The sequence below is a fragment of the Rattus rattus genome, chromosome 18, assembly GCF_011064425.1.
Source record: "Rattus rattus isolate New Zealand chromosome 18, Rrattus_CSIRO_v1, whole genome shotgun sequence".
NCBI lineage: Eukaryota > Metazoa > Chordata > Mammalia > Rodentia > Muridae > Rattus > Rattus rattus.
In genome coordinates, this window is record NC_046171.1 from 7686959 (window position 1) to 7712519 (window position 25561).

Here is a 25561-nt window from a genome sequence, read left to right on the forward strand (position 1 = left end):
AAAGCAGCCAGTGACCTTAAACGTTGAGCTATCCCTCCGGCCACCAACCCTAGCCCTTTGACCGAGATTTCTCTATATAGCCCTGACTGGCCTGGAACGCACTACACATATAGACGAGGGTGGCTTGGAATTCAAGAGACCCATCTGTTAACACACCCATCTCTCGCTGCCACTCAAGTGCTGGGATTAAAGGTATGCACTACACTGGGCAGATTACTTCTTTCAAAAACTTTTTTTAAAAAGGATTCTTCAGAAGAATCCTGATATTTCTTCTAATGGACACATTCCCACATTCCTAGACTGACTCACTCTACTCTTCTCTCTCTCTCTCTCTCTCTCTCTCTCTCTCTCTCTCTCTCTCTCTCTCTCTCTCTCTCTGTCTTCTTGAAGTTCTTGTCAAACGCTCCTACTCTCACCCAGAACATGCTGACATTAACGAATAGGGGGCTTAAAATTTTTAATCACGCCGGGGCATTCATGTTTTTTGAACTCTCGCCTTTCAGAACGTCTCCGACTAATTGCAGACGGTAGCGGGGCGCAGGGGAGTGTGCATCTGTGCGGAACACTCCTCTCGCGGGGAGAAAGTCAAGCCGGACCCTGCCACGGGGCAGAGCCGGTACGTGCTGACGTCACGCACGCACGCACGCAGCGCCCAGGAGGCTACGGGCGGGGCCGGCGGGGACCTGAGGCCGAGGGACAGCGGCCCGAGCCGGGGCTATGGCGAAGCTGCTGAGCTGCGTCCTAGGCCCCCGGCTCTACAAGATCTACCGGGAGAGGGACACGGACCGGGCCGTGTCCAGCGTCCCCGAGACTCCCACTGCCGTCCCCGCCGCCTCGTCCAGCTCCTGGGTGAGTTGAGTTCCCCCTGGCTGAGAGCATGGTACGGTCCAAACCGCGCTGGGCTGCGCTCTCCCGGCGCGCCCACTGTGGGAAACGGGGGAGCCCGCTTGTTAAGCGGCGGTCGCGGAGTCCGCCTGTGGGCGCTTCCCGGCTCCCTCCCAGTCACGCAGGGCCGGGCCGCCGCCTCTCCTTAGGGCTTTGGAGGAACTCTTCCTCACGCCCACCACCACGCTTGCTTCTTCCACCTCCGTGTCCCCCGCATAGCTGGTCCCAGTTGAGTCTGGAGTCCCTTGCGCGCACTGACAGCTTTTGCCCACCTACTCCCAATTTCACCCCTAGGGCTCTGTTGACTTTCTCTTTAACCTGACTTTTCAGTTTCAAAACTGACTTCAACGTCTCATGTATCCTCTTGTGCTCCTTGTACCCCCAAACCTAACCTGAAAACCGGGGTGTTGCATTCAGTGTGGTAGTTTGACACCCAAATTTTTATTTTTATTGGTTGCAAATTGTGTTTAGCACACTTAACCAAACATTCTTTCCGGAATCGAGTTACATCAAATGCTATTCCTTCCCTCCTAGAATTGTCTTGAGTCTCATTGTCGTTCTTACTCCTCTCCCCATATTAACATAATCACATCTATATCCGGGTTTTGGGGGGCGGGCGGAGGACCAGTTTTCCAAATGCTGCTTTCACTTTTGCTTCCGAGCCTAGCACTCTGTGATTGTTTGTCAGGGTCAGGGGTGAAATGTCAGTAGAAGCAGGGGTACCCCAAGAGAAATGGCCAAAGAGGCTAGTACCAGCTGGCACACGTTAGGACTTCTGGAAGGGAGGAAGAGCCTGTCAACTGGCAAGGCCCTTCACAGGCCATCTGTTTTGGCAGGATTCGTATTATCAGCCTCGGGCCCTGGAGAAACATGCTGACAGCATCCTGGCACTGGTAAGTCAGCTCCAGCATCCGCCAGTCAAACCCAATCGCTGCCTCCACCTTAGTCCTCTCCAGCCCTGGAGAAGGCAGCACCTAGAAGGTAAGGGTATTCTGGGCTCTGTACAGCAGAACTTGCACAGATGACCTGTGTATCCTAAGTCCATACGGTTGGCATTCTCCCTTAGGAATTCTCCCTCAGGTACCACACGCTTTTTCCGAGCAGTTTGAGCCCTGAGGATAACACATTTACCCTTGGGACCGTCTGTGGGTCTCTGAGCCCTGCAGTCCCCAGTGACCTGTCCTCCTTGGCAACTGACCTCTTTGTCTGCAGAGACAGCTGTTCTCCCTGGCAGAGTTCCTATGGCGATGTTTTCCCATCTCTTGGGGACAAAGCCGAGGACTCTCTTGAGTGGGGCCAACTGTGAAGGCTTGATTAACTTGAGTAGACGAGAGAGGCTGGAATTGTGTCAGCCTCCGTGACTGTACTCTGACACGCTATGTGGCGACAAATGTCTGTGTCCCTACTGTGTGCGTGGTGTCAGAGCCCAGGCCTGGAAAGGGCAGAACAGTGGTGCGCACAGGCGGATTGATTGCCTGTCTCTGTCTCTGCTGCAGGCCTCAGTCTTCTGGTCCATCTCTTATTACTCCTCTCCCTTCGCCTTCTTCTACCTGTACAGGAAAGGTCAGTGTGCTTTCAAAGGTGTGGGGGGTCTGCCACTGGCCAGCAAGTCCACTCCCCGAAGAGAAAGGGGGATCCTGTGAGAATGGCATGTTTGACTTCTCTCTTCTCCCAGGAGTCTCTTCCCTCTAAGCTAGCGGTTCTCAACCTGCCCAGCACCACGACCCTTTAACACAGTTCCTTGTGTCCTGGTGACCCACCCCCCACCACCAAATTATTCAGTCGATACTTGACGGTGTGATTTTGGCCACTGTTACGAATCGTAATGTAAATACTTTTTTGGAGGTAGAAGTTTGCCAAAGGGTTCCCAACGCACAGGTTGAGATCCGCTGCTGTGATAGAATGGCTAACCCAAAGATGGGGTGTGGGGTCGAGTTTGTAGGTAAGCTGGGGAGAACCGCCCAGAGGTCCTGTGAGAGCATCTCCTAACTGTCCCCCTTCCCTCCCAGGTTACTTGAGTTTGTCCAAAGTGGTGCCGTTTTCTCACTATGCCGGAACCTTGCTGGTACTCCTGGCAGGGGTGGCCTGCCTCCGAGGTAGGTGGAGAGGAGCCAGTGTTTTGTATCTGTGACTGGATAGACATTACACACTTTTGGCAGACATAGTTTGGGGCTGGGCCCCGTAGGGAGTAACAGAACACTCTCGGGCGCCTTACGTCCTCCATGCTTGTGAGCGTAAGCAACATACACAAACAATACGGCACACGGCACCTAATGTCGGCTGAGACGGCAGCACAAAGACGTCACACAGTGTAACCACAGTCTCAGATCTCAGGTGCACTGTTGGGCGGAAGACATTCAGTTTGCACTTAGAGAAGGCTCAGAAGAAACAAGAGTGTGTGTCCTCTCTCCCAGCTCTTGGGTAAGAGTGAGGGAGGAAGCACCTGAGCCTGGGACTCCGTCTCAGTAAGTGAATGAGTGTCTAAGTGAAGGTCAAAACAGATGTGTATGTGTGTGGTGAGACCCAGAAGACAGGAGTGTGGTTCTCTCAAAAGCTAGTGGACACCCCTGGTGGGAGGTGGCTCTGTTCTTTTTTTATATTTTTTTAAAACATTTTTTAAAGATTTGTTTATTTATTATCTATGAGTACAGTGTAGCTGTCTTCAGACACACCAGAAGAGGGCATCAGATCCCATTACAGATGGTTGTGAGCCACCATGTGGTTGCTGGGATTTGAATTCAGGACCTCTGGAAGAGCAGTCAGTGCTCTTAACCGCTGAGCCATCTCTCCAGCCTCTTTTTTTTTTTTTTATTAAATATTTTATTTATTGATTATATGTGAGTACACTGTAGCTGTCTTCAGACACACCAGAAGAGAGCATCAGATCTCATTACAGATGGTTGTGAGCCACCATGTAGTTGCTGGGATTTGAACTCAGGACCTTGGGAAGAGCAGTCAGTGCCCTTAACCACTGAGCCATCTCTCCAGCCCCTCCAGCCTCTTTTTTTATATTTTAACTTTATATCCTGACTACACTGTCCGCTCCCTCTTCTCCTTCCAGTATGTTCCTCCCCCCTCCCCTCCCCATCCACTCCACCTCCCGTTCTCGTTAGGAGAGAGAGGTCTCCCAGGGATATCTGCCAACCTTGGCAGATCAAGTTGCAGTAAGGCTAGAAGCATCTTCTCCTATGAGGCTAGATAGGGCAGCCTAGTTAGGGGAAGGGGTCTGACGGTGGGCAGTGTAGTCAGAGGCAGCCCCTGCTCCCACTGTAGAAGTCTCAGGGGAAGCCCCAGCTGCACAACCGTAACGTGATGTGCAGAGGGCCTAGGCCTGTCCTGCGCATGCTCTCTGGTGGGCAGTTCAGCCTCTGCGAGCCCTGTGGGCCCAGGGTAGTTGATTCTGCAGGTCTTCTTATGGCTCCATCAGTCCTTCCTCCCCTCTTCAATAGGATTCCCGAGCTCCACATCTTATGTGGCTGTGGGTCTACTGTTTGCATCAGTTGCTGGGTGGAGCCTCTCTGGTGACAGTTATGCTGGGCTCCCATCTGCAGGCATGGCAGAATCTCATTAGCAGTGTCAGGGGTGGCTCCCCCTCACGGTTTGGGTCTCAAGTTGAACCTGTCACTGGTTGACCTTTCCCTTAATTACTGCTCTGTCTTTACGCCTGCACATCTTGTAGGCGGGACAAATTGTAGGTCAAAGGTTTTCTGGCTGGTCGGTCTGCCAATCTCTCGGTTGGCAGTCTTGCCTGGTTACAGGAGACAGCCAGTTTCATTTTTTTTTATTAGTGGGGGGGGGAGGGGGTGTCCCTGAATCTGCTTATGTGTATCGTGTGTAGATTGCCTCAGAGGCCTTGGAAGTCATACAGCCTGGAAATTGAGTTGTTGGCATCTGTGAGCCAACAGGTGTAGGCACTAGGAACTGAACCTGTGTCCTCCTCAAGAGCCATCTGGACAGCTCCTGATCTGTGTTTTTCACTGTCCATTGTCTGTGGGTAACAGGACTATAGGTGCCCCCACCACACCCTGCCGCATTTACACTTTGGCAGGGATCAGTCCTGACACCAGGGTCAGCACCAAGGCCAGGGTTAGGAGCGTGCAGAAAGCCAGATCCGGAGCGCCTGGAGTGGACAGGAAGGAAGCCCTCTGTTAGCAGGGGAGTAGTAAGGTTGTGGACGGTTTTAACATGGGGGACATGGTCTGCAAGAGAAGAGGCTGGCTGGTTTACAGAGAGAGAAACTGCCAGGCCCCCAGCCCTTGGGAGGCTGAGGTGGGAGAGTTGCTGAGAGTTGTGGGCCATCCTAGCCTACCTGATGAATTGCAGGCTATTCTGGGGCACAGAGTAAAACCCTGTTTCATCAACAAAACAGAAATAAGCGGAAGCAGTGTCGGGCGTGGCGTGGTGTGCATGCCTGGAATCTCTGGACGCGGGAGGTTAAAGCAGGTGACCCTTGAGCCAGACTTTATGACTTAATGAGCTCCAGGCCTCCGACAAGAACAACCACAGCACAGCAAAACCAAAGCAAACAACCAAAGGGAGGGCTGGTGAGATGGCTTCTTGCACAAGCCTGGTGACTCAGTTCAATCCCCCCAAGATCCCACAGTGGGAATAGAGAATTGACTCTTGAAGTTGTCCCCTGATCTGCACATTCCTGCTGTGGCACTTGTATGCCCACACTCAAACTCTCATATACACACACAAACACAAACACATAGATACACATACACACTCACATATATACACACACATATATACACACATACATACATACACTCAGACACATACACTACATATACATACATACACACACTCAGACACACACACATACACACACACACACACACACATACACACACACACACACATACATACACTCAGACACATACACTCACACACATACACACACACATACATACACTCACACACATACACACACATACTCACATGCACACACTCACACACATATACACACACACACATACACACACTCAGACACACACACACAATGTAATAATAATAACAATAATGCTAATTAAAACAATAAACTTGAACCTCAAGAAAAGACTCCAGCAGCCAGTCGCTATGTGTAGGAAAGAGTTCTGTTTCCCACATAAGAGGCATCTGGCTCCCAGTTCACCTGATGGTTTTCTGTCGTCTCTCCAGGCATCGGCCGCTGGACCAACCCCCAGTACCGACAGTTCATCACCATCTTGGAAGCCACACATAGGAACCAGTCTGCAGAAAACAAGGTGAGAAGTTCCAGAGAGGGCCCGTGTGAGTCCGGCTGCCCAGGGCTCCAGGCTCGGCCTCCCTGTGTCTTCTGCTGCACACTGCCATGCCCTTTCTAAGTGACCCTTCTAATGGACACTTGGCTAGAACATTCTTCTCCTCTTCCACTGCCGTGCTCAAGAATTACACAAACACAGAAGTGTCTGCAGCCTTGAGAAGAGATGCTCTGCCCTCGCTTCTCTGCCCGCCTCCGACACCCACTGGCTTTGTTTAGAACAAGGTGGGCAGGTGCACCCCCTCCTCTGTACAGCAGCTGAGGTGCCAGCAGGGCACAGTGTCCTTTAAGCTGTGCCAGGCCTGCTGCTACTGGAGAGTGTCCTCTTTGAAATGGGGCCGCGAGGCCTCATAGAGCTCCTTCCTGGTGTGAGGGGAACCAAACGTTCGTGGTCGCCGTGGCCCCACCGTGGTCGTGGTCGTGGTCCGTGGTCTTGCTGCCCTGTCAACCATTTACAGGACTCTGTCATTCATTACACTCTGGGGAGCACCAGGCTGCACACCCTCTGTGGTGTGCACACCCTTTCTAGCCCTCTCACATCCACTGAGGTGGCGTAATGAACCCCAACTTTACATCTGTGGAAAGAGGAAGAGGGAGGCTAAGTGGCTGCCTCAGAGTGAGGCAGTGACCACGGGCCGACCTGAACACAGGCTGTAGGCGAGCCTGACTGAAGTGTGTCTTTCTGTTCATTTCTAGTTTGGGTTGTTTTTTTCCCTGTTGCTCTTTCTTAGGCAAGTTATTTCTGAAAATGTCAAAAACATTTCTGTGGCAAAAAATAAATAATCCTCAAAATAGAGACCTTGGAGCTCTGGGTGTGGGGGAGGACAGGATTATGAAGCCCTACTGCCCACAGCATGTGGTTCAGTGCAACATGGAGACACAGGCACGAGGTAGCCCTAGGCCGGGATGTTGTGATGGGCGGGGGGAGTTGGCAATGTGCATGGGGCTGTAAGAGAGGAAAAGAGCCTACTGTGGGCATGAACGCCTACCTCTCAGTCGTGGGAGGACCATCAGTTTAGTTTCGTTTTTCTGTTTTCCAAGACATGGTCATGCTGTGTGGCCCAAGCTTACCTGGTATTATTTCTGGAGATCCTCTTGCCTCCTGGGTGAGATCACAGTATATGTTACCACAACCTGTCCTGGAAACAGGATCTCACTCCATATCCCAGGCTAGCCTTAAATTTCACTGTGTATCCCAGGCTGGTCCCAACTTGCAGTCCTGCCTCTGCTTCTGAATGGTGGGGTTGGTAGCATATGCTGCTAGGCCTGACTTTTTAAGGTTTTCTTGGTGGTGTTGGGAACTGAAGCTGGGGCATTGTGCGTGCTGTTCAAGCCCCTGCCCCGGCTTTAGATTCTCAGGACAGCGGGGTTAGGAGCTTTGGAGAGGGGTAGACGAGCTAGTGGTGGGTGCAGCTGCCTTGTCCCCATATTGTGGTCAGAGGAGACCTTTTCCATTTAGAGGTGAGAGGGTGCTGGCCTCCGCTGGGTCGCGCTGTGATGTGGGGGCATCCTGCATAGGGAAGGTGTTGAGGGTAGGTGGCTGGGCCTCCCCTCAGCTCTCAGGTCTCTGTTCGTTTGTCCTCTCTGTCCACAGAAACAGCTGGCCAACTATAACTTTGACTTCAGGAGCTGGCCCGTCGACTTCCACTGGGAGGAGCCCAGCAGCCGGTGAGGCCCAAGTTACTTCGCTCTTCCCCTTCCTCAGAATCATCCTCCCCCTCTAAGTCCCAGGCCTACTGCTCCTGACTGTTTTCCTTCCCCTCAGGAAGGGGTCCCGAGGTGGCCCTTCCCGCAGGGGTGTGGCCCTGCTTCGCCCAGAGCCTCTGCACCGGGGAACAGCAGACACGTTTCTCAACAGAGTCAAGAAGCTGCCCTGTCAAATCACCAGGTAGGAGCTGGGGTGAGGGAGGCCAGCTGGGGTGAGGGAGGCCAGCTGGGGTGAGGGGACACAAGTCAAGGCCCTGGATGCGGTCTTGGAAGCAGAGTAGCTGTCCCTTGTGGGGCCTGGTGCTGTTTGCTCCGTGTGTCCCCTGTGGGGAAGGCTCTGCGAGGCCCAGGCCTCAGGGGAGTACATGGAGAGCCCAAGTACCAGTGGGCGGCTGATGCAAACCTCTCAGCCTCTAAAGGGAGCAGAGGTCTGCAGTGGAGAGACGGCCCCTTGCTGTTACTGCACAGGTTCTAGTCCTGCACTCATGGCTGTGTGGAATTGTCATTGTCCCTCTGCTCCTTGATATCCCACCTTGGCCCCTACTGTGCCTCACTGGGATTGTGGAGATGAACTGGTAGCACTGGGAATGGCTTTGTCTTAGGGTTTCACTGCTGTGAAGAGACGCCATGACCACAGCAACTCCTACAAAGGATAGCATTTAATTGGGGCTGGTGTACAGGTTCAGAGGTGCAGTCCCTTATCATTGTGGTGGGAACCATGGTGGCATCCAGGCAGGGATGGTGCTAGAGAAGGAGCTGAGAGTTCTACATCTTAATCCACAGGCAGCAGAAGGCCACTGTGAGTCACACTGGGCATAGCTTGAGCATATCAGACCTAAAACTCACCCCCAGAGATGTAGTCCTCTAACAGGCTATACCTCCTAATGGTGCCCCTCCCTGTGGGGGTCATTCCTATTCAAATCACCACAGCTGCTGGGGGTTTTGGTTTTTTGGTTTTTACCTGCCCTGCCCTCCAGCCAGCAAACTCAGTTGTGGGTGCTGATGGTGTCAGACAGCCGTAGTCTCACACCCACTCACCTGACACTGTAGCAGATTGGGGTGAGCACCGGGTTCTGGAGCACCAAGGACGAGGGTTTGACCTGTGGCTGTTGACATGCTGGATTGTCCGAAGGGAAAGCAAACGAGGTTTCTGAGGGCGTGCCGGCAGGGAGGTGCCGTGAGCTGCCGTAACACATCCTAGTGGCTAGCAGTTGTTCCACAGCAGTGCCTGCCCCATCTAACCTGTCTGTGAGTTCACACACTCAGTGTCTGTGGAGCTCTGTGGACCGTCATTGTGAACAAACAGCCGGGTCTCTGCTCTGACAAGAGTGTGACCCAGTCTGGTGTCTTTCAGGCTACAGATTTTTTTTTTTTTAAGATTTATTTATTTATTATATGTAAGTACACTGTAGCTGTCTTCAGACACACCAGAAGAGGGCATCAGATCTCATTACAGATGGCTGTGAGCCACTGTGGGGTTGCTGGGAATTGAACTCAGGACTTCTGGAAGAGCAGTCAGTGCTCTTAACCGCTGAGCCATCTCTCCAGCCCCCAGGCTACAGATCTTTATAGTAAAGTATTTTTATGGGTGGGTTTCTTGTTGTTTTACTCTACTCTTTGCTGTCTTGGTCCTAAATAGAAGACACAGAAACCTGGTGTTTTTATTAACAAAGTGTGAGCCTCGACTGAGCAGGTTCTGAGCTATTAGAACCTGGCAAGGCTATTGCTGACCACATCAACGCCCCCCTCCTTGCCTCTGCTTATTCTGTTCCATGTGTATCCTCAGGACCAGCTTCTCTTGCCCATGAGCTCATAGCAACCTCTCCGCTGCTCCTCTGTCCTCATGGTCCCTGCCTGAGGCCCTGGCGTCCTCTCTCCTGCCCCGTCACCTTTTATTATCCAGAGATTGTTTCACAGCACAGTGTAGTGCCCATGTCTACACCGCAGCCTGATCTTGGGACACAGCACACAAGACCAACCCCAGCAGATCTTGACCTGTTGCTAAGTTTTATGTTTTGAGAGACGTCCTCATGCAGTCCAGGCTAGCCTTGACCGTATGGTGTAGCTAAGGCTAGCCCTGAGCTCCTGATCCTCCCACGAGCTAAGAGTATTAGGTGTGTGCTCTCATGCCTAGCTCTATTGGTCTGGCCATCACTTTAGTAATTTACAAACCGTTTTGTTTTTAGTGGTGCTGGGGATAGGACCCAGAGTTTTGTGCACACTAGACAGATGCTCTACCTGGTCCTGTATGAGGACTTAGACTTTTACGTTTTATTTGTATGCGTAGGGTACTCATGCCCTGGCCCACTTGGAGGGTCCCTCCTTTTACCATGCACAACCTGAGGACTGAATGTCCTCAGGTTGTCAGGCCTGGAAGCAAATGCAAGTCCTCTTGTTGACCCTTGAGAACTTTTTTTTTTTTTTGGAGCTGGGGACCGAACCCAGAGCCTTGCGTTTGCTAGGCAAGCGCTCTACCGCTGAGCTAAATCCCCAACCCCCCTTGAGAACTTTTAATAAGTTGATTTTTATGCATGAACAGAATATTTAACAGCTGTGTTTATTTATTGTACTAGACATTATCTCATAAACTCTCAGAATTATGCCAGGCAGGCCCAGCTTTGCTGTAGTTGAGTTTTGGGTTCTCTCCCTGGCCTGGCGATGGGCAGATGTCCCTGGTGCCAGGCAGGGGTTGTGAGCCACAGCCCATCGGCAAGAAGCTCTTCCCTGTTGCAGCTCCACTGTTGTGCTTGGTAGGTTATGGGGCCAAGTGCATTTGCGTCCTGTTATTTCCACCTTATTGATGGGTTTTTCGGGTCATGACCCTGTGTAAGTCTAGGAGGATCTGTTTAATTGTATTGTACGATAGAAAATGGTGTTGGTTTGTTTTTATAGTGCTGGGGCTCAAACCTAGGGGCTCACACATGCTAGACAAGCACTCTGCCACTCAGCCGTGACCCGCTCCTAAAGTGGACATCTGTAGTTAGAGTTGTAGCAGAGCTGAGGGACACCAGGCTCACTGAGCACTGAGCGTGTGATGCAAGAGTGGAGATGAACCCCTGGGCCCTGCTGGATTGGGGTTTACTAACCCACGTTCCCCACAGCTATCTGGTGGCGCACACCGTGGGGCGCCGGATGCTGTACCCAGGCTCCGTGTACCTGCTCCAGAAGGCCCTCATGCCTGTGCTGCTACAGGGCCAGGCCCGACTGGTGGAAGAGGTGAGGCCCCTACCTGCTGCTAGCCCCATCCTCTGAGGGATGTGGCCTCCTGCCCCTTCGTGACCAGGTCTTTGCATCTCTCTTGCTCAGTGTAATGGGCGCCGTGCAAAACTGCTCGCCTGTGACGGCAATGAAATTGACACCATGTTTGTGGACCGGCGGGGGACTGCTGAGCCCCAGGGGCAGAAGCTGGTGAGAAGGGGCAGGGAGCCAAAGGGGGTGGTAGGCAGCAGTAGAGATTCTGGGGGCCCCAGTGCTACAGGTTTCCTGTGGAACCCACAGTTAAAAATGTCTTCTGGGTTGGGGACTTAGCTCAGTGGTAGAGCACTTGCCTAGGAAGCGCAAGGCCCTGGGTCCGTTCCCAGCTCCGAAAAAAAGAACCAAAAAAAAAAAAAGTCTTCTCCAGCTCCACCCAAGGACCTCATGGGAAGCCTGAGCGGGAAGTAGGTGGTGGGGACGGAGCTCAGTTGGCAGAGGACTTGCTTTAGCGTGTGTGAAGCCCTGGGTTTCACCCCCAGCCCTGTGTACACGGAGAACTGGATTATGGGTCTGTAATCCCAGCACCCAGGTGTAGAGAGAAGAGGATCAGAAGTTCAAGGCCAGGGCTGGGTAGATGGGTACGGTATTCCCCATGCGAGCAAGAGGACCTGAGTTCTGATCTTCAGAAGCTGTGTAAAGCCGGTCATGGTGATTACGTTGTAGTCCCAGCTCTCTGTGGGAGGGGCAGGGGAACCCTTGGGCCCTCTCTGCCAGCTTAGCAGATGCAGCACAGCACACACAACAGAGACCCTGCCTTGAAGTTGGAGGCAAGGGGTGACTGGCGTTTCCTTCTCCCCTCCACACACGTGCTGTGGATCAGGCATATGTGCATACACAACCACATGGTGCCTACTCGAGTGTGCACACACAGCGCATTCATGCATACACACAGAGTTTAAAGTCTTGGCTACATGGTAAGTTTGCAGTCAGCCCGTGTCTCAAAACAAAAAGTTTAAAGATGAGAACATCATAGCAGACTGGAGAAGTCACCGTGGTGTGCACCCCAACAGGAGTTCATTACCAGCACCAAAGTGGGGGGAAGGGAGTGGTCATTTGAGTAGGGCTGTAGAGAGCTGCCTAGTGTTTGGGACTCACACACAAAGCCAGGCATGGTGCACACCCTGACCCTAGGGCTGGGGAGGCAGAGGCAGAAGGCTCTGACACACTGAGTTCAAGGCCTGACGGGGATAAACAGGGCCCTGTCCTACCATAACAAAGAGTAGATGCAGGAGGTCGAGGCAGGAGTCTGGGTTCCAGGCCACCCAACCTACCTAGTGAGACACTGCCTCAAGAAAACAAATAACATTTGACACGTGCAAGACCAGCCTGTGGGTCTGTGCACTCTGCAGAGTGACCTCGCTGCTCACAGCTGAGTGACAGCGCTGCGGCTGAGCGAGTAGCCCTTACGGCGGCCCTGGCCTGGAAGCACTGCACAGGCAGCTGGGGATGGGTTCTGGTGCTGGCTCTGCCGTCTGCCACCATCCCCAGCTTCAGCTTGACCACCATAGAGGGCGGGGTAAGACAAGTGTGCACCTAGGAGGGTCACAGGCCCATGAACATGGGCACTCCGTTCCACCGCGCTGTCCCCGAGCCCCTTCATCCCCCTATTAGAGGCCTCCCAGTAGCAGCCCAGGGAAATCGGTCACTGTGCGGGTGGGTCTCCTGAGGCCCTGCGGCGCAGCACCTGCAGTCCCTCTGCCCTGTGTTGTACAGACTGCCGCACCCCAACACCCTCCCAGTCCTCCTCCTGTTTGCTCCCCAGGTGATCTGCTGTGAGGGGAATGCGGGATTCTACGAAGTGGGCTGTGTCTCCACACCCCTAGAAGGTAGGTGTGTGGGTCACACCTCTTACCTCTATCCTTTGGACCTGACTGTGTCCTCCACAACATGACCTCCCCAGGCCCGACCTCCTCACTTCTGAGGGAATATCCACCCCCACCCTCATAACCATACATCCCTTCCCTGGGCTGCCTGGGCTTAGGCATCCTGTCTCACCACACAGTCACATGACTCCCTCCTCTCCCTGTGTTGCAGCTGGATATTCTGTCCTGGGCTGGAATCATCCAGGCTTTGCTGGGAGCACGGTGAGACCACCCCCCCACCCGAAGATCTGTCCTTTTCCAGAATCTTGTGCATCTTCCTCTGGTCAGCCGTGGGAAGGAGGAAACTGGTGCCCGTTTCTGCAGGGCCTTCCACATGCCTGTGACCTGGGTGCTGGGGAGCTGCAGTCCCTCCTCCCACAGCAGTCAGGGACATAATGGGTCACATGACCTCTGTGTGTTACAGGGTGAGCTGTCTTCTGGCTGACCCCCCTCCTTCTGCCCGTCTTCCTGCAGGGGGTACCATTCCCACAGAACGAGGCCAATGCCATGGATGTGGTGGTTCAGTTTGCCATCCACCGTCTGGGCTTCCAGCCCCAGGACATTGTCATCTACGCCTGGTCCATTGGAGGCTTCACTGGTACCTGCCTCCCCTGCTCATCCCTGCCCAGTAGATATGAGCACAGGCACGGGGGCTCCCATGGAGGGGGTAGATGGAGACTTTGAGAGAGGTAGGAAGTGGGTAAGTCCTATGTGAAGGGACCCAATCCTATTCTTGTTCTGCTCCTAGCCACGTGGGCAGCCATGTCCTACCCAGACATTAGTGCTGTTATCCTGGATGCCTCCTTCGACGACTTGGTGCCCTTGGCCTTGAAGGTCATGCCGGATAGCTGGCGTGAGTGCAGCTCCCAAGCTGGTCCTTCCCAGGGAGGGTGGCAGCACAGCTCTTCTGACTGGGTGCTGCGGGTAATGTGGGTGGGGATAGGCCACCCCACTGCCGAGAGGCGGGCTTCCCTGCCCAGTGGGCAGTGGGGACCTTTATGTTAGGCAAACACCTCATCTCCGTCCTTCATGCTGTCCCCATGGTGTCTAGGAGCCCTGGTGACCAGGACTGTGAGGCAGCACCTCAACCTCAACAACGCGGAGCAGCTGTGCAGGTGAGGTGGCCGCAGCGCCCGGGGTGCTCCGGTGTGCTGAGGGGAGAAGTGTCAGCGAGTGACCCTGCCACTACTCTGGCTGCCCAACCCTTCCCAGGTCTTTGAGACCCCAAATTTACGCACTCATGACCTGGCAATGAAGGGTTAAGCCTGTCTACCAGGGCTGGACTGAGCCTGTGCCCTCTTAAACCTGTTACTCCTGCCTCAGCTGTGGCCTGGCTCTCTGAGCTCTCCCTCCCTGCTGCTCTGTTCTGAAGGTTCCAGGGCCCTGTGCTGCTGGTCCGGAGAACCAAGGATGAGATCATCACCACCACGTGAGTGCCCAGGCTCTGCCTTCTCTCACCTTGTCCACTGTGGACCCAGCTTCCCCAACTAGGGTTAACTCTTGTCGCCCCCAGGGTTCCTGAGGACATCATGTCCAACAGAGGCAATGACCTCCTGCTGAAGCTCCTGCAGTTCCGGTGAGCTCTGTGGGAAGACAGCTTGGTGCCCACACCATGGGGGAAGGGCACGATGGGGGCTGGGGTGTGAATTGGTTCCATTCTGTCTCACCCTGTGCTCCCCCCAAGGTACCCTCGAGTGATGACAGAGGAGGGGCTCAGAGCTGTGAGGCAGTGGCTGGAGGCCTCCTCCCAGCTAGAGGAAGGTGAGGTATCTAGAGGCTGGTGGGCAGGGGCCTGGCAAGGACAGCCTGCTGATGGACACTCCCTTTGTCCCACCAGCCTCCATTTATAGTCGCTGGGAGGTGGATGAGGACTGGTGTATGTCTGTGCTTCGCTCCTACCAGGCAGAGCATGGGCCTGATTTCCCCTGGAGTGTGGGTAAGGAGGGCTGGATGTGGAGGGCTGTGAAGAGGGGAAGGAACATCCCAGATGGGGACTTGAGCGTCTTTTCTCCACAGGGGAAGACATGAGTGTAGATGGACGGAGGCAACTGGCGCTGTTTCTGGTGAGCTCAGGAGCTGGCGAGGGGAAGGGCCTGCATGGAGAGGCATACACGGAGCTCGTCAGGGATCCGGGGGTGGGTGGATTGGTGGGGTCCATGGGAAGCTGCCCTGCACTTACCTGCCCGGCCTTTTCTCCTCAGGCTCGGAAGCATCTGCACAACTTTGAGGCCACACACTGCACTCCACTCCCAGCCCAGCACTTCCAGATGCCGTGGTGCCTATAGGCACCACATTTAGACTCCTCTGGAAGGACAAGATGGGAGGAGACACGAGGGGGCTACTTTGTGACTCTCTTGATGTTGCTGTCTATAGTCTGGACAGTGGGGACATCCCCTCCGGCGGCCGTCCTCCTGCACGTTCCCTCATCTACATGGAAGCACTCAGCTCCCCCATACACACCTGCATTGAATGAGTGATTTATTCCTAATGTTAATAAAAAGGTATTTTTTCTACTCTGTCGCACTGTCAGATGTTCCACATGTCCAGACAGCTGGTGGCTAGGGTAGGAAGAGCAAAAGCCCCAAAGGATGAGGCTTGGGAAACCCTACTCAGGGCAGCTTAATCTGTGCCTCAGCCATGGCCCACTGGGTCTGCAGTCCAACCCAGACCCCTTTCTGTGCTGTGCCCAGTGTTCACACAGAGCAAGCACCCGTGGCTCTCACCGCTTCCCCAGGCCTTCCTGCGGCTGCCTGGGAGGTGGCTCGGGATGCCCCTCGTTTACAACTGTACCCTGTGACATAGTTTTCCTTCCTCAGCGTATAACCGTATAACCTGTTTACAAGTCAGCAAACGGGGCCAGTAGGGACCAGGCCAGGCACCAAGCGCTCCTGTCCTCCCAGCACTGAGCCTGAGGAAATCAGATCCTCAACAACACATACTCTGACCTGTGGGATGGAATGACAGGCTGGCCTCCTTCCTTCCCTGGAAGCTTCTCGTCAGGTGAAATTACCCCAGCTCCACTGCCTGGGCCACTGTTCTGAACGAAGACAGTGCTTTGTGCTGGCCACAGCCTCTGGTTTCTGTGTGGCCTCTGACCCCCATGTGTGACCCTCTAACCAAGGGGCAGAAGCAGGGTGTCTGTCAGCTCAGCAGCTCATCGACAGTAGGCGGGATCTTAAAGAGGAGGAGGGCCGAGATTGACAGGTGATCGTGACTGAGGTTTGTGGTTAGAAGAGGGGAGACAGCACAGTTTCTGAGTGTTCTGACTTTGGCAAAAGCTGGTGGAGAGCTGGTATTGGCATCCTCTCTGCCCCACTGAGGAGGCAGTCAGAGTGGTGTGTAGCATCTCAGGCAGGAGAGATGACTCAGAGGTTAAGAGCACCGACTGCTCTCCCAGAGGTCCTGAGTTCAAATCTCAGCAACCACGTGGTGGCTCACAACCGTCTGTAATGAGATCTGATGCCCTCTTCTGGTGTGTCTGAAGACAGCTACAGTGTACTTATATATAATAAATCAATCAACCTTTAAAAAAATAAAAAAGAACCTACTCTGGGCAGAGCATGGTGGCATACATTAGGCAGAGGCAGTTCTGAGTTCAAAGCCTGGCTGTTGTACAAATAGCAAGTTCCGGGTTAGGCAGGGCTACATAATGAGACCCTGCCCGAAAAGGAAAAAAAGAAGCCAAATCGAATGTGCTCATGAACCTTACCCTACCATTCCAGGCTAAATTCCTGGAACTAAGTCTGTTCAGCCCAGGGACCCTCTAGTCTTATCTCCCCTACCTTGGCACACAAGAGCGCCCCCTTCCTAGACACCCATTAGGGAGTTGTCACCCTGCCACCTTCTAGAACAAAGGGTACAGATCAGGAGGGGCTGGTAGGTATCTTAGGTGGAAGTAGGAAGTAGTGGCTTGGGGACTCCCCTAACCGGGGCTGCAGTCACTACAGATCTCTCTCCATGTGTGTAACCTCAGCAAACTGAGACAAAGTCAACTGACATGTCCCCAACCCAGCTGCTAGGCCCTGGGCAAGGGGAAGCTAGGCCAGTGGAGGGGAGGTCCCTCTGGAAGGTTAACTTAAAAAAAAAAAAGCGGGTTCGGGATTTAGCTCAGTGGTAGAGCACTTGCCTAGCAAGCTCAAGGCCCTGTTCGGTCCCCAGCTCCAAAAAAAAAAAAAAAAAAAAAAAAAAAAGAAAAAAAAAAGAAAGCAGCTGGAGAGATGGCTCAGCGGTCAAGAGCACTGACTGCTCCTCCAGAGGTCCTGAGTTCAAATCCCAGCAACCCCATGGTGGCTCACAACCATCTGTAATGGGATCTGATGCCTCTTCTGGTGTGTCAGAAGACAGCTACAATGTACTCATATATAATAAATAAATCTTTAAAAAAAGAAAAAAGAAAAACAAAACCTAAGCAAAAGACGTGGTCCCTAAACCCTGGACAAGAACACTCCTTACTGTCACTGATCAGGGTCTAGGCCTGCACAGTTCCCAGGATCGGTTGAAGATTGACTCAAGCCCCATGAAGAGAAAGTGTACCCTCCAAAGCTGTCAAAACTAAGCAAGGGACCAGGAAAGAAGGGCCCTCTAGGGTCCATCCCTACCTCCTCATGAACATAGCCATTAACACTCAGCTAAAAGTTCTGTTTCTCTGAGTGACTTCCCTCACAGAAGCTGGCTATCACCATGGCCTGCCCCTTGTGTATGTATCTCTCCTTATCTGTGGTGGCACCCATTCTGTCCTCAGACCCTGCCTATTCCATCCCTTGGCTGTTCACCTTCTGGTATCCCTTGTCACAAGGTTGCGCCCCTCAGCATGGATGTGGTCATCTGCTACTGTCACTGTGATGACTGTTGCAGAGCCCTCTTTAGGAAAAACCTACAGGGAAGCTGTCGTCACAGAAATGATCAGTCGGGGCTGGAGAGATGGCTTAGCGGTCAAGAGCACTGACTGCTCTTCCAGAGGTCCTAGTTCAAATCCCAGCAACCCCATGGTGGCTCACAACCATCTGTAATGGGATCTGATGCCCTCTTCTGGTGTGTCTGAGGACAGCTACAGTGTACACATATGTAATCAATCAATCAATCAATCAATCTTAAAAAAAAAAAAAAGGCCCCTGAAACATCCCTGGCTTGTCTCATGGCCCTGACCTCCATAGTGACTCCTTTTCTCCCTTTGCAACAGGGACTCAACCTTTGCAGCTTCAGAGTGTGTCCTGTGCACTGTTGGGAGAAGGACTCCCGATCTCTGTCACTATGTGCTCATTCACTTAACAGACATTTGTGTCAGTGGGTGCCAGATACTACCCCAGTCCCCCAACAACATTTTAAGTCTCATTCTGGTTCTCGGAAACATAAACCCATAGCCACTCCCCTTCCCAAAGCACCCCCCACCCTACTCCCTCCACCCCGTCCATCTTTTTTTTTTTTTTTTTTTTTTTTTTGGTTCTTTTTTTCCGGAGCTGGGGACCGAACCCAGGGCCTTGTGCTTCCTAGGCAAGCGCTCTACCACTGAGCTAAATCCCCAAACCTCCGCCCCTGCGTCCATCTTTTAGGACTTCGCTTCTTCCCCGGTTGGTGTCCCCCTCAGTCCTGAGGCGTGATGATTCATGGAAAGTTCTCACAGCATTGGGGGAGGCACTAAAGCATTAGGGGTCTCCTATGGCACAATGTGGCTTAAAAAAAAAAAAAAAAAAATCTCAAGTCAGCAACCTACCTAGGGAGAGCAAGCCGTCCAGCCCTGAGTCCCGGGACTGGAGAGGAGGACACGGGCAAGCACGCTACCTTCTGTGGACGCGGCATCCACTGCTGAGCGCCTACTGGCGCGCTGGCTCCAAACCCTGCCGTGTCTGCCAGTCAACAACCCAGTTGCGTTTGCAGGGGGCCAAGCATGCATCCTCCTTAGAGTGGATGCGCTGCCAGCCGTGGAGCGGGGCCCTCGGAGCACTGAGTCTGTGGGCGTGGAGACCAGGTGCACTGACCCGCAGCAGAGAAAGGCGCTGTGGGGTCCTGGTCACTTCTTTGTGCAAGTCTCCACCCCCCCCGCCCCCACCTCTTTCATCCCACGTTCTGGTTCTGTCTGATGCCAAACCTGTCCGTCAGTTTTTGTGTTTTTTTGTTTGTTTGTTTGTTTTCTTTTTTTTCGGAGCTGGGGGCCTTGCGCTCGCTAGGCAAGCGCTCTACCGCTGAGCTAAATCCCCAACCCCTGTCCGTCAGTTTTAACCCTGAATAAAGCTCAGAGTTGTGGTTCCAGGTTATCCCAGAGTAGGGAGACTGAGGTAGGAGGGTTAGTTCCTGGGCAGTCTGGTCTACTCAGGCCAGACAGGGATACAGAGACAGAACTTGTCAACAATTACACACACACACACACACACACACACACACAGAGTTTACCTCTACCCATATAAGACGAGAGCATCATTCCTCGCTTCCAAAAATCCTATGTCGCCATCTTATGACTAACTTTGGAATTGCGCTCTGGTCTGGTTTCTACCCTGTGCTAGGGATCTAACATAGTCAGTGAGGGATGCTACACAAGCAACAAAACTAATATTCTTCCCTCCCCTGTCCATCCTTTACGTCCATCTGTCCGTCTGTCTCTCTCATCTATCTGTCCATCTGTCTCTATCTGTCCATCTGTCAATCTGTCAGTCTGTCAGTTTACACAGTGTCTCACACCATGTAGTCCTGGCTAGACTGGAACTCCCCATGTAGACCAGGCTAGCCTCAGATTCATGGTGATGTCAGAATTAAAGGTGTGCCCCAGCACGCCCAGCTTACTTTACTTTTTATTTTGAGACAAGTTTACACGAAATTTATCCAGGCTTTTTCTGAACTCAGTCAAGTCTTAAACCTGCCAATCCTTCTGAGCAACTGAGTAGCTGGAGTGACAGGCCAGTGCCAGCAGGCACAGGCTGGCTTCTGCTCTTAACCCCTAATTCTCCAATGTGCAACAAAGGCAGAAGTTTACGAAACATCTGGCCACATTGCCGCTCTGCTGAAATCCCCCTGGCCCTGGTGTCCCCACCACATAGTGCCCTCCCCACCGTTTCTCAGGTGTCACGGTCATACTCTGTCCTTGTCTCCCCCATTAGTCTTTCATTGGAAGAGTGGGGTCTCCAACACCTAATGCGTCGGAGCCAATAGTGTGGAATGAGCATCATGCTGGCTTAATTGTCCGATTGACACAATCTAGAATCAGAACGGAGTCTCAGTGGGTAATTATCTTGATTACATTAATTGATGTAGGGAGATCCTGCCGCTTGGGCTATTCGAGTCCCTGGGAAGGGGATTTGGAACTGTATAAGAATGGAAACATCTAGAGACATGGCTCAGAGGTGAACAGTACTTACTGCTCAGGTGGGAACTCAGGCTCCAGCAGATGTGATATCCTCTTTCAGCCTTCATGGTCACCCGCATACCATACAGACAGACAGACACACATATAAACCTGGAGGGGGTGGGGGGCGTTAGAGAGAGAGAAAGGGCACCAGCATACATACGCTCACTGTTCTCAGCTGTGTTGCAGGACGGACAGTTCTCTGAAGTTTCTGTTGCTGTGACTTCTCTGCCCTGATTAACTGTGACCTGGAATAAACTGAGATAGCCCCCTTTGCCGAGCATGGTGGCGCACACCTTTAATCCCAGCACTCAGGAGACAGGGGCAGGTGGATTTCTGAGTTCCAGGCCAGTCTGGTCTCTGGAGCGAGTTCCAGCACAGCCAGGGCTACACAGAGAGATCCCGTCTCAAGCAGAAACAAAAAGTGACGATGACAACGACAACATCAAAACAATAAATAAAAACAGTAAGTGCTTCTCCCCTCGGCTGCTTTTGACAGGGCATTCCTACCAGAGCATCAGGAAAGGAAACGAACGGGACGAGTCCTCCGAGTTCCTGCCTCCAGCCAGGATATTAGGCCGGAGACACTGTGGGTTGAGGACACTCTGAACTGCCTGTTGTGGTGCCGTTCTCCACCTCAGACGGTTGCCCCTCTCCCTCCTTTTGGCCGGCCTCTCTCCAACCAATATAAGCCCAGGCTGGAGGCTGGAGAGAAGTCATGCCTTTCATGTCAGGCCTTGCAGCCAGCTGGTCCCTGAAGCCCCTGGGACCCCATGGTGTCACCCAAGCCTTATGTGCTGTTCTCTTAGCAGTGCTGGTCACGATGAATGTGGTTCTGGGTAAGTGGCTCCAGGGCAGCGGTTCTCCACCTTCATGATGCTTCGCCCCTTTAATACAGTTCCTCATGGTGTGGTGACCCCAACCATGACATTATTATTTTTTTTTGCTACTTCATGACTATAATTTTGTTACTGTTATGAATTAATGTAAATATAGGATATGTGACCCTTGGGAAAGGGTCATCTGGCCTCCAGAGGGGTCGTGTCACACAGATTGAAAAGCACTGCTCCAAAGGGTCAGAAGGGTTACCAGGCCAGGTAGGTGGAGAAACTCTGGTTTCCTCACAGGTCCGATACTTCTGTCCATAACGTACAGATTAAACTGCGGCAGGCACCATACCATGGGCCATGTGGGAATCTCCAGGGACTGCGATGACTGATGGTCACCCCAAAGGAGAGCTCTCTTGGGTCAGCCTCATTGCTGTACCAACAACAGTGTTCTGGAGATACCGAAGGGACTTTCTCCATTTCCAAGGGCAACACAGAATAGGGAGGACTGGGGTTGTGCCAGACTGTCATCAGCCAGAATCCACAAGGCAGAGTGACAGCGTGCTAACCTCAGCTGGTGGCCAAGCGTTTGCGGTACACTAAGCCATCTGCTAGTCCTGGGCTCTTAGCATGTGGAGTGGACCAGGCGCCAGGGAAGAGGGGGCTTCAGACGCAGGCAGCTCAGCTGGTGACCAAACAGGGCCTTTGATAGCTAATGTTCAACATGAGCCTGTCCAGGGACCGGACTACAGAGTAAGGCAGGTAGTCGGGGCTATGGGGGTCTCCTGTCTACAGGACACAGACTCTGTCTTCTCACCTCTGAAGATCACATAGTAAAAAAAGCATGTTCCAACTAGGCAGTGGTGGGGCAACGCCTTTAGCCCCAGTGTCCTGGAGGTAAAGGCAGGAGGATCTCTCAAGTTCAACGCCATCCTGGTCTATAGCGCGAGTTCCAGGACAGCCAGGGCTACATGAAGAAACTCTTGAAAAACTGAATTAAAAAAAAGAAAAAGAAGAAAAGAAAGCCTCTCATTGGTGGCAGTCCTAGTATTCAGGCAAGAAGGTAGAAAACCGGGCAAGGCTATGATACTGAGATCTAGAGTGTGTGTGTTTGTGATGCTTAAAAGAGAATGCAGAGGGCTGGAGAGATGGCTCAGTGGCTAAGAACACTGGCTGCTGTCCCAGAGGTCCAGAGTTCAAATCCCACCAACTACATGCAGCTTCCAACCATCTATAAAGGGATCTTCTCTCTCTTCTGGCCTGTAGGTATACATGCAGAGAGATCATTCCTACAAAGACGGACAGAGAGAGAGAGAGAGAGAGAGAGAGAGAGAGAGAGAGAGAGAGAGAAACAGACAGACAGAGAGAGACACTACATTTCTTCAATCCTAACACATGATTTCAATCCTAGCACTTGGATTGGATGAGATACCAAACAATTAAGTCATAGAGGAAAGACTATTCTGACAGGGCTGGATGGACACCCTCAGCTTCTCCTGTAAACATAAATTAGGCTTTTGGAATGCTGGATACACGTTATATATCCAAATATATGCCAAATGGATACATTTCTTTGGGGGTATGACAGAATGGAGGTCTGTTTTTTTGTTGTTGTTCTGATAACTTTTTTGAGATCGATCTCACTCTATGTAGCTCTGGCTGTGGCCTGCTACTGTGTAAACCAGGCTAGTCTTGAACTCGGAGACCTGCCCAACCCTGCCCTTGAGTGTGGGCTTAAAGGGGAGCTCAGAGCAGTGAGTTGTAATGAGCTCGGTTATGGCGGATGGCTTTAGAGAGGCAGAGGTTTTATGGCTGCGGAGCAGGAACAGCTCGCTTGGAATGAAGCATGGGACTGGTCTTCCCTTCTAGGCGATAATCTTCTTGACATCCCCTCCCAGTCACCTCCACTAAACCAGTACCTGCATTGCTACCGATGTCTCCTAGAGACAGAAGAGTTGGGCTGCCTTCTGGGGTCTGACACCTGCCTCACACCTCTGGGCAGCAGCTGCGTCACCCTGCACATAAAGAACAGTAAGCGGACTCCCTCCTCCCGCCTTGGGCCATCTTCCTGCCAGGCCTCTTGCCAGTGTCCTGTGCTACACACCAAGTCTTGTTCCCACTGCCCTTGGGCATTCCAGAACTTTCTGTCAGATCCACAGCAGTCTTTCCTCCTCAGCTCATAGCCGACTGCCTCCCACTTTCCTGCACTGTCCAGCCTTGAAGGGCCCTGGCCTGCCCTGAGTGGTCAGCGTCCTCTGCTGGAACATACTCTTCTGCTCCTGGCCTTGCTGACACTTAAGGGCTCATCCAGCAAGGATCCATCCTTTGTTATGGCATTATAGGGGACCCCTGTCTGCTTCCCTGGCTTTCACTAGCAGCCTCAGACTTCTTCCCAGCCCAGAATGGTTCACCCCCCCAAAAAAAAAAAATTCTCATCAACTCATCTGTAGGCCTGCATTCAGAGGTCTCCATCATTCCTGCTTGGAGGACTGATGGACGGCACCTCCTCGTCCCTCTTCTTACCCAACCCGTCACCTTACTAAATTAATAGATACTCAGTGTGGACCACGTGGAGGCCACATCGGAGCTGGTGCATCCTCTGAAGTGGGCATCACTGCCTCCATTTAACGGGGGTGGGTTGGGGGGTGGAGTGCAGAGAGAGCCAGAGCCTTGCCCGAGTCTCACTGGTGGTGGTTGCAGAAACGATCCCCTTTTCCTTTTCTTTTAGGCCCACAATTACACCATATAGCCCAGGCTAACCTTAAATTCCTGATCCTCTTGCTTCCTCTTCCCAAGAGTCATGATCTCAGGAATGCACCCAAGAACCGGGCAGGGGATGGTGCTCTTGATTAACGGCTGCCTTCATTGGCCACCTTTTTTTTTTTTTTTTCCGGAGCTGGGGACCGAACCCATGGCCTTGCGCTTGCTAGGCAAGTGCTCTACCCTGAGCTAAATCCCCAACCCCCATTGGCCACCTTTCAATACACAGTCTCTGTCTTCTGCACTGGGTGGAATCCCGGCCAGAGCAAGCGGGGCTACTGCTTTGCCACTGTACTCTAAGCATTTTTTAAAAAATATTTCACTATGCAGCCCAGGCTGGCCTCAAACTTGATTCTCTTACCTCGAACTCTCAGTGTTAGGGTTTCAGGTGTGTGAGCCCACAGGCCTGACTTGTTTACCCTTTATTAGGTATTTTGAGATAGGCTCTCCGTAACCCACGCTCCCTAGGTCTTCTGCAATCTCTTTCGCCGGTGCAGCTAGGACTCAAGCTCCGGACTTGTGCCTGCGTTCTACCCTGTTCTGCTGTAGAAAACCACACCCTGTCTGCAGCCCGCCTTGAGTACAGCTCCATGTCTTTCTCCTCATGGTCCATGAGGGTCCGTCTCTCCCCACACGGTCACAACTTCAGATCCTTCTATCTCCCCACGCAAAGCTTCCGTGCCCAAGGCTCGCCGGCCATCCCATTCCCATCCAATTCTCTGTGGCTTTGTCGGTTCAGGGAAGGGTGCCGGGGTTGGTGATGATATCTGTGTGGACTGAGGGTGCGTTTGGGGGCTCTGTGTCTGTGGCCCCTCCCTAGGCAGCGGTTTTAATGTCATGATGAGCGACTGCCGTAACAAGGAGCAGATGGTGGATTGCTCCTATACTCGGGCTTCCCCTGTGTTCGGCTTTTGGATATTCTATCAGTGCTGCTTCCTGGACTTCTGCAACAACCCGAAGAACAGAAAGAACACTATGCACTAGGACAGCAGGAACCAGCCGCGTCCGTCCAGCCGCCCTCCGGATTTCCATCTGAGCCCGTCCGGGGACGACTCCAAAACCCTCACAGTAGCCCTGACTCTCGTATCATCGGCCCCACGCTGGCCTCCCCTCTCTGTCCCTACCCACAATGCTCTCCTACCTCCATTTTGTCCAGCCCCCTCTTTTGTCCAAAGTACCCAGGCGTTCCCCCAAAATAAAACAGTATGCAAAGTGGTTTTTTGTTTTTTTTTTTTTGTCTCCTCTGATGGAGGTGAAGCTACCCAATCATGGGGCTCCTCTACTGACCCAGCCCTGGACGTATACAATTGAAGAGGGACTGGAAGGCCTTATTTGGTGAAGGCTGGGCTGGTTAGGTATCCTGAGAGACACTGTTAGACCAGAGCTGCGTGGGGGAGAGAGGTCCAGAGGCTATATTGGCAGGATGTAGAGTATGAGCGATAAGGTAGATAGGTCCAGGGAGGAAGGGTGCCTGAGGACACGAGGCTCAAGAAAACCAAGGAACCTTCTCTCCGACTCCCGGGTTTAGTGTCCCTTCCTAAACCCGTCTCTTGGTGCGACTACATAAATCTGACCAGGGTAAATCTGGAGAGTGTGGGTTTACTGTATACCCCTCACTGACCTCCCACTCCAGGTTCTCCCTCCTCCG

General features: G+C 52.7%; 2 protein-coding genes across 2 annotated transcripts; both read left to right on the plus strand.

Annotated features, from left to right (window-relative positions):
* The first annotated feature begins 621 nt into the window (after nt 1–621).
* On the plus strand, nt 622–15506 carry Abhd16a (abhydrolase domain containing 16A, phospholipase). The gene is made up of 20 exons (XM_032888545.1): nt 622–849; nt 1722–1778; nt 2382–2448; nt 2895–2981; nt 6049–6134; nt 7764–7837; nt 7935–8057; nt 10978–11092; nt 11183–11284; nt 12894–12957; nt 13166–13215; nt 13468–13591; nt 13742–13846; nt 14045–14108; nt 14366–14422; nt 14507–14569; nt 14678–14754; nt 14831–14929; nt 15010–15056; nt 15195–15506. The coding sequence occupies exons 1-20, from the start codon at nt 718–720 to the stop codon at nt 15276–15278; spliced, it is 1677 nt and encodes a 558-aa protein (XP_032744436.1). The 5' UTR covers nt 622–717; the 3' UTR covers nt 15279–15506.
* Nucleotides 15507–21039: 5533 nt separating this feature from the next.
* On the plus strand, nt 21040–25127 carry Ly6g5c (lymphocyte antigen 6 family member G5C). Its single transcript, XM_032889282.1, has 3 exons — nt 21040–21165; nt 23023–23184; nt 24734–25127. Exons 1-3 carry the CDS (start codon nt 21045–21047, stop codon nt 24895–24897), a joined length of 447 nt encoding a protein of 148 aa, XP_032745173.1. The 5' UTR covers nt 21040–21044; the 3' UTR covers nt 24898–25127.
* The last annotated feature ends 434 nt before the right edge of the window (nt 25128–25561 follow it).

Coding starts and splice junctions, on each gene's coding strand:
- Abhd16a (XM_032888545.1), top strand. CDS start 718: ATGGCGAAGCTGCTGAGCTGCGTCCTAGGCCCCCGGCTCTACAAGATC. Junction 13,847..14,044: donor GGTCATGCCGGATAGCTGGC/GTGAGTGCAGCT, acceptor CATGGTGTCTAG/GAGCCCTGGTGACCAGGACT. Junction 14,930..15,009: donor TGATTTCCCCTGGAGTGTGG/GTAAGGAGGGCT, acceptor TTTTCTCCACAG/GGGAAGACATGAGTGTAGAT.
- Ly6g5c (XM_032889282.1), top strand. CDS start 21,045: ATGCCTTTCATGTCAGGCCTTGCAGCCAGCTGGTCCCTGAAGCCCCTG. Junction 21,166..23,022: donor CACGATGAATGTGGTTCTGG/GTAAGTGGCTCC, acceptor CTTCCCTTCTAG/GCGATAATCTTCTTGACATC. Junction 23,185..24,733: donor CACCCTGCACATAAAGAACA/GTAAGCGGACTC, acceptor GCCCCTCCCTAG/GCAGCGGTTTTAATGTCATG.